We start from the raw sequence: 11,727 nt of genomic DNA, 5'->3' as shown, positions 1-11,727 counted from the left end.
CCTGTTCTGTTGGGGCACGTCACCAGTGTTTCTTCGGTGGTTTGTAACATAAGCTGCCAAATTCTTTTGCCTCAGTTACTTCCAATTGGGTTTCCATCACTTGTCTACAGGGTCAAACATGAGTTTGCCGTGATGGGATTGGAATTGCTGGTTATGCCCCTGGCACACCATTCTAGCAGCTGGGATGGTGCCTGGTCAAGCCCATGCCTGGTCAAGCCCACTACTGCCACCCTCAAAGGAAGAGTATCTTGAGGCATGTAAAAATGCATGAAATTCAATTTCCGGGACCATAATAAAGTTTTATGCTAATGCAATCATTTTAATTTATTTGCCTACTATGACAGCTTTCATGCTAAGGTGGCAGCCGAGAAGTTGGAAGAGGGACCATATGTGATGTTCCCACTGCTTTGCACCACCGCCAGTTGTAACTGCGGTGCCACAAATTTGTAACCACAAATGCCCCACGTTTCACCACACAGTGACATTTAAAAACTCTCTATTACCGGGGCGCCTGTGTGGCTCAGTCAGTTAAGCGTCCGACTTCAGCTCAGGTCATGATCTCACTGTCTGTGAGTTCGAGCCCCACATCGGGCTCTGTGCTGACGGCTCAGAGCCTGGAGCCTGCTTCAGATTCTGTGTCTCCCTCTCCCTCTGCCCCTCCCGGGCTCATGCTGTGTCTCAAAAATAATAAATAAATAAATAAAAAACCTATTACCTGTGCACAATAAAAGTGTTTTTGGTCACTGTGACTGTAGTCACAGAGGGACATGGCACACAAACACTAACATTGCCAAGAGTGAACAAAGACGGCAGAAAAAGCAGGCCGTGTAGGTATATCTTGGGATTCCTCAGTGGCCTCTACTCTATTTACATGGGATGAGCTATTTGAATTAGATCCTTAATGCCCCTGTCTTGAAAAGGTAAATGTCCAATTCAGAATGACTGCCATGGTAACCATTCACAAAAACAAAAGTGAGCCTTGCACTGGGAATGAATGACCAACACTTTAGTGCAGAAAATTATAGAGTGGTGAATTATGGGTAAAGAATCGAGTAATTTCACCTAAAAACGGATACCAAAAAGTCCTGTAGCAGTCTAGAATAAGCTGGAAATTTAGGGCTCAGAAAGATCTGGGTTTTGTGGCACCTGGATGGCTGTTGGTTAGGCATTCAACTCGATTTCGGCTCAGGTCATGATCTCGCAGTTCGTGAGTTTGAGCCCCGGGTCTGGCTCGTTGCTGACAGCACAGAGCCTGCTTGGGATTCTCTGTCTTCCTCTCTCTCTCTGCCCCTCATCTGCTTACACTCTCTCTCAAAAATAAGTAAATATTAAAAAAAAAAATCTGGGTTTTAAGTTCCAATTTTACCACTTACTAGCTACATGATCTTAGATTCTGAGTCTCTTACTAACTGTTCAAAAACAGAAAGATTAATATTCTCTCAAGGAATCAAAAGAAATTGTGAATGTTCTGTGCAATGTGGATATTTTAATAACTGTGTAAAACTACCATCTGAATTCCTTAAAACTTTATAGTATGAAAATATATACTCTTTTTATAGAGAGTATAAAAGAAGCCTTAAATACATTCCTTAAAATACACTCCTTCCCAAAATTAACAATATGTGACTTTAATAATCAGCAATAAACCCCTTGCACCAGGTAATAGGTTTTGCTGGTTATTTTTTGAAGTAAATGACTGAATGGATGAAATATCTCACACACACACACACACACACACACACACACACACACACACACACACCTGCATTAGGTAGCAGACCATCAATGCCCATCAAACAGCTGCATTTTCTATACCACCTAGTCTTGTTGGTAGTGAGGCTGATTCCAGACGTCTAGGTGTTGGACAAAGCAATGTAGGTAGAAGGCAGGTCTTTTTCAGGTCTGGTCTGTAAAAACATCCACGACCACCTGCTAGACTGTGGTTTTCCTGATTTGACAGCATCTGAGGCCATGAGTTCCAGATGGCATACCTAAAGATGGAGGAAGACTACCCAATTCACATCAACAAGAATTTCATGTTGACCAATAATTAAGCTTTTGTATTGAGCCATACCGACTTAGTGTTTTTTATTTGTAAGATGGTCTAATAGTCTGTGCTAAGAATCAAGCTAGATGGGGTTGGAAATAGGACCCCATCCCCCCGGCCCCAATCATAAAACAAGGTTCTTACATTCTTAAGAATTTTATAGTGTATTCCTGACAATGAAGTACTGTGATACATTTAATTTAGTATTTGATATCTCATTAAAAAATTATCTTACCATGTGTTAAGCATTATACTGGTACAAGTATTTCTGAATCTTAAATAATCAATATTGAGGTGGACCTTTTACCAGCGTCTAATCACAAACCTTCCAAAACCTTCTGAACCCCTCTGAATTCAGTTTTGTGTAAATGTTAAAAATTTACAATCTTAACCAGTCAAGTGAAACAGTTTTTATATTAATCAAATAATCCATCAAATATTATCAATTTGTCAATAAATTAATCAATAATCAATTTATAGTTTGGTATTAAATAATTTATCAATTATCAAAATAACAATTTATCCACTCCACTTTCATATCCAGCCTGAAAAATTATATTTAGAAAAGGGACCAGAATGACCTACTTCAGGACCCTTATCAACATGTCCCAAATCTTTGCAAATGCATTTTCTATTATATAGTACTAAATGGTCTTGTGGGCAGAAAATCTTACACCGCTTTGCAGGTCAGTATTTTGATTGTAAAAAAAAAAAAAAAAAAAAAAAAAAAATGGAAACCCAGCAAAACAAAACGGTATTAATTACACAGTACTTCCCATAGGAAATCATGCAGACTCTTTAATTAGAAGCCATGTCACTGTCATGAAATGGACATATACGGTTCTGCAACAGAACCACCAGTCCAAGTTTTATTGAGACTGAATGAATAGCAGTAAATGCTATTTCTTTATTATAATTCTGGTTTACATAGCCAGTCTTCCATTCAGCTCAGAGGCTCTTGGTGGCAGAATGCGTGCACTTTGTCTTCCTACCCCAGTATCTAAGAATGTAGTAGAGTAAGCCCTGAATACAACAGGTACTTCATAAATGCTTATGAAGATTGAAAAAAATTAAGGACAAATATAGGGAAAAATATATTTACTAGCCTTCATGAGCCATACTTACCTTAAATCCAAACCTAGAAACATACTTTGAAGATTTTTACAATAGGGCAATCGCATGAAGGGCTTCCTAGGTCACATCGTTCTGGTTATACACACACAACCTCTCCTGGCTTCCTGGGGCACTCTCATCATGCACCATGGAATGTGTTTTCCTACAAAAGCCGTGTTCCCACAAGCCTATACACACGTCTGGTAAGCAAAGGTAGGAAACGTGGAACTCTTTTCAAGTAACAACTGTTTTTAATTGCACCAGAAGGAAAACAATTTGCTGTGGACTATTCTGTGCATCTAAACATTTTAAATACATTGCTTCAACAAACAAAGCAAAACAAGAAAACAAAAAACCTACTTATTAAGTTAAATTTTAATCTTAATTTTCTGCTATGATTCTTCTTCTAAATTTCTCATCATAAATTCAAGATACAAAAGTTTAAGAGTAGGAAATAAAATTTTTCTCTTAAATTTTCTTTACCGATTTTGTCCTTTGAAAATTCAAAATGGATATGCCATGTAAAAACAAACAAGATTTCAGTTACATATTGATGAACAGGAAAACATTTATCAGGAGGACTTTGAAGCTGAGGCTCCCTGTGGTGCCATCATGTAATCATGGCTTAATGTAAGACCGAAGCATAGCTGAATTATTAGTACCTTGCAAATACCTAGAGGAGGGGAAGGGAAACAAAATTCTAGGAGTTGTATGTGTGAAGTCAGGAGTTTTCCAACACAGAAGGCATTCCAATCATCGGGGAAGTTAAGCGTGAGTGGGAATCGCTGGGAGATGCAACTCACAGTAAAGCAAAAACTGATGCTGTTCAGTAAAAGCTATAATGTCTAGCAGATCTATGCAGATTTTTATTAAATACGTAAGGAACCTGGCTTTCATTTTACTGTTTCTTTCACACCTTTTATTTCAAAATAAGTCTCAAGAGATTGTTCCTTCCAATATGAGAATTCAACCAGCTTAGAATGGAAACAGAACAAAAAACAGATGCTGCTTTGTAGAAATCCCTTTTTGTCAAATGCATTATTCTCTGCAGTAAGATTTATTTTAAAAATTAAAATGTTCTTTCCTGGCAAAGTAGATCATGGAAACTCCTGCCAAAAAAATTCTTGATAAATGGATCAATGACTATTTCTAAATTTGATTGCCTTTCTTTGATCATATTATTGCTCAATAGTTAAAAAAAAAAAAAAAAAAAAAACTCAGTTGTTTCCTCCTTTGGAATATGGTACAATCTCAGAAATTTTGTATCATTTCTAATATTTTAAACTGTGAAGAAGTGACCATGCATCGAACGGAAGGCAGTGACTGCTTTGCTTTCTAAGAGCCAGTTTTTTGAGACTATAAATGTGGCTATTGTGTTACAAGTAGTTTCACTGTCTTATAAGATATTCTATCAGCACTGAAAAAAAAGGTTGCTACACAAACTCTTAGATCCAGTGAACGATGACAAAAATAAGACTGTTTCTTTTCTTAGCATGATGGATTTAAATGGAACACCCATAACAGGGTGAGTGTATATAAGTGGTTGAACTACTAGAAAATGGGAAGGCAGATAAGCTTTACAGTATCTAGCTAGAACTGGGATCTGTATAGGCTTCTATGTACAAAGACAAACAGGGTTAGGCACTGAAGCTTTTTGATACAAATTCTGGGAAAGAACCTGGGCCTACATTTATTATCATCGATAACAAGAAGAAACATGCAATCAGTTCTGGAAATGAGATGACACAAGTTTATCCAGAGTATTATATTTGGATAAAATCTGATGCTTTTTACATTGTCAGATTTCTTTATCATTAGTGGCAAACACTCCATTGAAAAATTATTTAAAAATTACTGGCAACTATACAAAGCCCGAGCTGGTACAGATGTTGCAGTGCTAGTCCCCATCCAGTAAAGAGAAGATCACCATTCTGATATCTTAAATATCTTCTATCATCCCACGTATCTTAAACCAATATTCTTAACTTGTTTTATTCAAGGGTACTTATCTTGCCTCTATTATCCTATAATCAAAAGTCCTTTGAAAAATTATAATATCCTACATATATAAAAGTCTACTGCTGTAGAAATCTCAAAAATGTAATGTCAGTAATGTTAATTATCTGAAGAAGTCAGCTTCATGGAACAGCTTTTGAGTATTTATTGCTCAGATGCATTCAAAAAATTCTTAAACATAATGTGGCAATGGCTCTAATACATCTGTAAACAGAATACCACTAAAAAAATTTTATTGGCATGAAATACTATAATTATGGATGTGTAAAATTTTTAAATCTTAAAGCCTCTTAACATAATCATGTATATCTATGTACAAAACATACATAAATTTCACTTTATTTAAAACATATGAAAGAGGAAATTTCAAATCACACTAAACATAATAAATATAGAACTTGCTTTGTTAAAAATCTACAGTATACATTCAAGTAAAGGCTAAACTTCCAATGCCAACTATATAGGAGACAAAATTAAACATTTACAATAATCAGTTTCCTAAAAGTGCTATTTTTAATACCTATAAGAGGAAACTCATTCTAGTGCTTCTGTTTTCGACCAAACATATACATTCCTTTATTCACAGAACCAGATGCTTCTGTTACTAAAAATACATTATCCAAAGCTTTTATATCCTTTTAAATAGATTTAACATTTTAGCTCTTTGGGGGAGGAACAGGAAAGTCCAAACAAACAACTCAGACCACCTTAAATTAGTAGAGATGACTGACTTTATGACACACCCTGTTTCAACTTAGATGTGAAATCTGATGAACGTGTTAATGAAAACAGTTCCAGTCCACTCGTCTAAGGTAAGTCATCTTTTTCTACATGGGAGTTGGTGTAGGTCAAGGAGCACCCACTATAGCAACCTTCCTGTGACTCAGGTCTCGATGCCATGCTCCACTTCTGATTTGCACATTCTCTTCCAACCTGATTTGGTTTAGTTTCTTCAGGAGTTATATTCAGTACGTTGACTGAACTACTAGGAAAAGAAAGGCAGATCTTAATAATCATCTCCTCTTTCTTTTATACTTAAGCTAGGCTTGAATGTCTAAAGTCAGATTGCTCCCTTGTCCGATGCTAAGTCAATTGTGAAGATACACAGATAGGGAACAAAGAGATGTTTCAAAATGGCCTAACTTATCACTTTTATCGTATCTATCCAGCTATTATTTTTCTGTTTTCCCACTTATTTTATTTATCTCTTTGGTTTACTCTGAAGCGCTCTACCCAACTAATGCCTAAGTCAGATACAGGACACGTGGGCTTTGAAAGCCAATGTCCCTCCATGTCCCCATCTTCCTGCCACTATTTTGTAATCTGTTTTTTTATATACACATCCATTTGTACACGCATGTTTTCCTCTACCCACCCATTTACCCACACAGCTATTTAATGAGTGCCTACAAAAGTAGTAAGGAGTCCAGACTCTGAAGTCAGATGGCTAAGGTCCGTACACCAGCTGAACCACTTACTATGTCACTGTTTCTTCAGCTTCCTCAGTTGTAAAATGGAAATAATAATAGTATCTATCTCACAGGGTTGGATGGAACTGAGTTAACACACATTAAGTGCATACACCAGTGCTGAATTAATTGTAAGTGTCAGGGAGTAACACTCTTAGGTTCTGAATGTGGACACAGCTGCTACCCTTCAATGACACAATCTGAGAGCTATGCTCTGTGATCATCTCAAAACAAAAATAGCTGGTTAAATGATTACTTTTGAATCTAAAGGGTTAAGCCAACAAATAATATATTTTTATCAACTGAGTATCTTTTTTCCCCAAAAACGGGTTTTTCCCCCCTAAATGTGCATTTTTTGTGACATTGGTTTACTAACTCAACCTCGATGTGGCAATCATCTTATTACAAACCCAGATCTAAGGTGCTTCAGGAGCAAGGAGTCCAAATTTTCCAAATAACTTAAAATTTTAAGAACTATGTCAAGCTGCAACAGCTTCTCTCCTGAAACTAGTTACACAACTCTTTTCTGTGTTTTATATTCAGAGGCCAGTAACCACAAATATTAATAGCTCAATGGAGCTTCTTGATGCTCTAAAGTTCTATTTCTATGCCACTGATGTTGTTTAGTGTAGCCCTTGGAATATATGAAACAGAAAAGCACTTTTATAAACCATTTATATTTACATATATTTTTATGTTTATAGCCTGCTGAGGGCTTATAATGGACCAAGTACTGTTTTAAATGCTTTATATGTATCATCACTGAAATCTCATAACCCCCTATTATATAGGTACTAAATGTTGGACTTATCTTTACTAAACACAAAATAATGTCTTCAAGGAATGTTATGTCAAATATTTCATAACTAAAAATTAGATTTAAAAGAATTTTAGACACATAAAAATAACCAAGACAAATGCTATGTTCTCTCTCAGATATAAGAATGTATTATTTGAAAATGGTGACTAGAATTTGTTATTTACATAGAGCACTCTAATTGGTCAAATTTGGGAGCTTAATAACACTCTGTATGAGAAAATACTCTGAACTTACAGTATCTTTTGATTGTAAATTCAACTTTCACTTCCGATACTCCCCCCATTAGTCAGTCTGTTGGCTGAAAAGCAAAATATATCCCAAATCCAGTCATTTCTACCTTCATGTTATGACCCTTGTCTAAACTACCGTCACCTCACCTTGACTCCATTAATGTCTCCTAACTGCATCTCCTGACCTACAGGACTCACTCCTACAGTCTGTTTTCCAAACAATAAAACAGTCATCTTTTCAAAACATATCTTTTCCACTGCTTACAAATCTCCAATGCTTTATCTCTTGCCCTTAGAACAGTATCTGACCTACAAATAGAGATTGAAAGACTTTACAAATGAGGGGCACCTGGGTGGATCAGTCAGCTGAGCGTCTAACTCATGATGTCTGACTTGTGATTTTGGCTTAAGTTATGATCCCAGGGTTGTGGGATCAAGTCCCGTGTTGGGCTCCGTGCTGAGGGTGGAGCCTGCTTAAGATTCTTTCCCTCTGCCCCTCTCCCCTGCTCTCATGCGTGCTCCCTCTCAAAAACAAAAACAAAAACAGCAACAAAAAACCTTACAAATGAACTGCCAGCTGTGTGTATGTGTATGGGGGCAGCAGAGTGGGGTTATGTATGAACAACACGGTCATAAGTTGGTAATTGTTGAAGCCGGGTGATGGCTATAAAGGGCACCATGACCTTATTCTCTCTACATTGGTATATATTTGAACTCTTGCATAATAAACTTTTTAACCCTACTCACCCAGGACCTTATAGGATGTGATCCTTGCCTACCTCCCACTACTAACTACCTCCTACCTCTTGGTCTTGCTAGCTAACAACACTTGCCCTCCACAAACACACCAGTGTCCTACACCTCAGGGGTCCCTACACTTGCCTGGAGGACTCTTCCCCAGGCTCTTTTTTGCCCCTCAATATTTAGAGTCTTAAACCTTTTAAAACTCAACAATATGTACAGTGTCTTACCCTTTTTAACCTTCATATTTTTGTTCTGAAATTCATTTATTTAACAATTCTTGGTCCGAGGGCTAGTAGGCTTCTTCAACACTTAGCTCCACACCAGTATCTCACTACCACAGGCAAGTGTGCCCCTGCTTTCTGGGGCACCTACCAAACTGGCACGTCCTCATGCCACTGTCCTCTGCTTTGGTTAAAAAGGAAAGATCACCACCACACTTTCGAAGGTATCCCTTTGTTCTTTGCTATTCCTCTGTCGCTAGGAATGTTCTATCTACTTAATCTTGGAACAGGCTCTGAGGTAGAATATTGATATTATACCTTAGAATATGATTTAACAATTTGAGACAGAGAAGAATACCAAAATGCATCAGGTAATAGAAGTATGTGGGTTTCCTGGGGATAGGGAACAAATTTTTTAGCTCCCAGAAGACAGGGACCAGGATCTACTTTGTTTGCTACTGCATTCCCAGCACCTAACACTGCCCTTATATAATGGCTACCCAATAAATACTTGTAGAATGAATCAATCTACTAAATTCCTCTCCAAAGCCACTATTGTTGCTAACACTACAGATATGCCACCTTTCCCTCAGCAGTGCAACTCTAGCAATGGTACAGATATGTGCAAAGATCACCCATAGACCAATACCTATGTTCAGATGCACAGGAACGAGTCTGGCAAAAGTCTGAAGTAGAAGGAGAAGCGGGAAGAGACTTAGTAAGTTTAGATGTGCAAACTGGAGACCCGTTAGACATATTCTGAGGCTTCTTTTGCCGTGGCCTTGAGTGCATTGTAAGACTGTCCCGATCAGAACCTGTTAAAAGAAAGAAGAAAAAAAGGCAGTCCCTATGGTGAGGTATCAAATATAGTGAAGGTAATTAACTATGATCACCTGAAGGGTAGTGAGGTGTGAGATAGAACAAATTAATGTGGGTGTTCACTCGAGCCCTTGACTCTAGTCTTGTTAATCTTGCCATCTCTTATGCATATTCCATAAACATTTAGAAGGATTTAGTTTTAAAAATATTTGGTGATCTCCAGGGGTGCCTGGATGGCTCAGGTGGTTAAGTGCCTGACTTGGTTTCGGCTCAGGTCACGATCTTGCGGTTTTGTGAGTTTATGCCCCACATTGGGCTGTGCGTTGATGGTGCAGAAACTGCTTGGGATTTTCTCTCTCTCTCTCTCTCTCTCTCTCTCTCTCTCTCTCTCTTCCTCCCTCTCTGCCCCTCCCCTACTAACGCTGTGTCTTTCTCAAAATAAACTAAAAAAAAAATTTTTTTTTAAGTATTTGGTGATCCCCAAAGTTTTATATTAATAATTTACAGTATTTTATTGACATGCACTTTCAGATTAAAGGGTTAATGGAGTACTCACTTCCTGAGAAGGCACTGAAAAGTTTCATATTTTCTGAGTTCTGGTGGTCAAAGGTAGTCATATTTAAAAACTGTTGCTTTAACCAACTGGCTCTTTCTTCTTCAAATGCCTTTCTCTGTCATAACAAGCAAACCAAAGAAATACTGATCAGTATTTCAACATTCACACCGGTGCCACTTCCCATGATTTCTGTAGCTGTTGGTGTTTGCTTTCTGGCTACCATCTATATTTTGTAAGTCAAATGAATTAACCTAAAAAACTAAGAAAAACTTCATTTAAGAAAATCATATTTAAAAAATAAAAATTGGGCAGAAAACATGAATAGACACTTCTCTAAAGAAGACATCCGGATGGCCAACAGGCACATGAAAAGATGTTCAATGTCGCTCCTCATCAGGGAAATACAAATCAAAACCACACTCAGATATCACCGCACGCCAGTCAGAGTGGCCAAAATGAACAAATCAGGAGACTATAGATGCTGGAGAGGATGTGGAGAAACGGGAACCCTCTTGCACTGCTGGTGGGAATGCAAATTGGTGCAGCCACTCTGGAAAGCAGTGTGGAGGTTCCTCAGAAAATTAAAAATAGACCTACCCTATGATCCAGCAATAGCACTGCTAGGAATTTATCCAAGGGATACAGGAGTACTGATGCATAGGGGCACTTGTACCCCAATGTTTATAGCAGCACTCTCAACAATAGACAAATTATGGAAAGAGCCTAAATGTCCATCAACTGATGAATGGATAAAGAAATTGTGGTTTATATACACAATGGAATACTACGTGGCAATGAGAAAAAATGAAATATGGCCCTTTGTAGCAACGTGGATGGAACTGGAGAGTGTGATGCTAAGTGAATTAAGCCATACAGAGAAAGACAGATACCATATGGTTTCACTCTTATGTGGATCCTGAGAAAGGTAACAGAAACCCATGGGGGAGGGGAAGGAAAAAAAAAAAAAAAAAGAGGTTAGAGTGGGAGAGAGCCAAAGCATAAGAGACTGTTAAAAACTGAGAACAAACTGAGGGTTGATGGGGGGTGGGAGGGAGGGGAGGGTGGGTGATGGGTATTGAGGAAGGCACCTTTTGGGATGAGCACTGGGTGTTGTATGGAAACCAATTTGACAATAAATTTCATATATTAAAAAAAATTAAAAAAAATAAAAAAAAAATAAAAATTTACCCATCTCACCTAAAAACCAACTGTTATTTTCACATCTATTTTAAATAAATTCAAATGGATAATGCAAAAAAAAAGATAGCACATTAGAATTTTTGAACACACAGAACATTGTAAGTATAAAATTACAAATGACAGAAAAATACCCACTGTAAATTAATCACGTGAGAAAAAGAAGCTATGACCTCACCAAGCATCGCTCTCAGCCTCCAACCATCTACCAGCACCAGCAGCCACCACCACTAAACCACAAGAGGGCACACGTCAGACCTTCCCCTTCCCAACAGCCAATGATAATCCTCAATTCTCCCTCATCCCTCAGGTCTCTCGTGCTTCCTTCCCATCCTTCACTGGCCCCACTGACCAGAGGCAGACAGACTGTCTTGCAGAGAACTGGGAGTGGTACAAAAAGTAGCTAGAGGATCTCCCGGAATAGGACGGATACAGGGATTCAGAAAAAGGGTCCTGTAAGACAGGAGAAAATGCTGGTGCAAACGGATTTTATTT

The 11,727-nt window shown here is 37.9% G+C and overlaps 1 protein-coding gene across 3 annotated transcripts in view; it reads right to left on the bottom strand.

Moving 5' to 3' along the window:
- Positions 1-5,297: 5,297 nt before the first annotated feature.
- Positions 5,298-11,727, bottom strand: part of SSX2IP (SSX family member 2 interacting protein) — a 41,624-nt gene continuing 35,194 nt past the window's right edge. For all 3 annotated transcript variants that reach the window (XM_053893184.1, XM_019413983.2, XM_053893189.1), the window contains exons 12-14: positions 10,036-10,150; positions 9,310-9,475; positions 5,298-6,158 (exon numbers count right to left, since the gene is read on the bottom strand). In XM_053893184.1, coding sequence (XP_053749159.1) covers positions 5,984-6,158; positions 9,310-9,475; positions 10,036-10,150 — 456 coding nt within the window. In that variant the 3' untranslated portion in view covers positions 5,298-5,983. The remainder of the gene's footprint in view (positions 6,159-9,309; positions 9,476-10,035; positions 10,151-11,727) is intronic.

Source organism: Panthera pardus, unplaced genomic scaffold (assembly GCF_024362965.1).
Source record: "Panthera pardus isolate Hobbes unplaced genomic scaffold, ASM2436296v1 HiC_scaffold_11, whole genome shotgun sequence".
Classification (NCBI taxonomy): Eukaryota; Metazoa; Chordata; class Mammalia; order Carnivora; family Felidae; genus Panthera; species Panthera pardus.
Note: the sequence above shows the minus strand (reverse complement) of the source record. Positions and strands in the feature narration are given on the sequence as shown.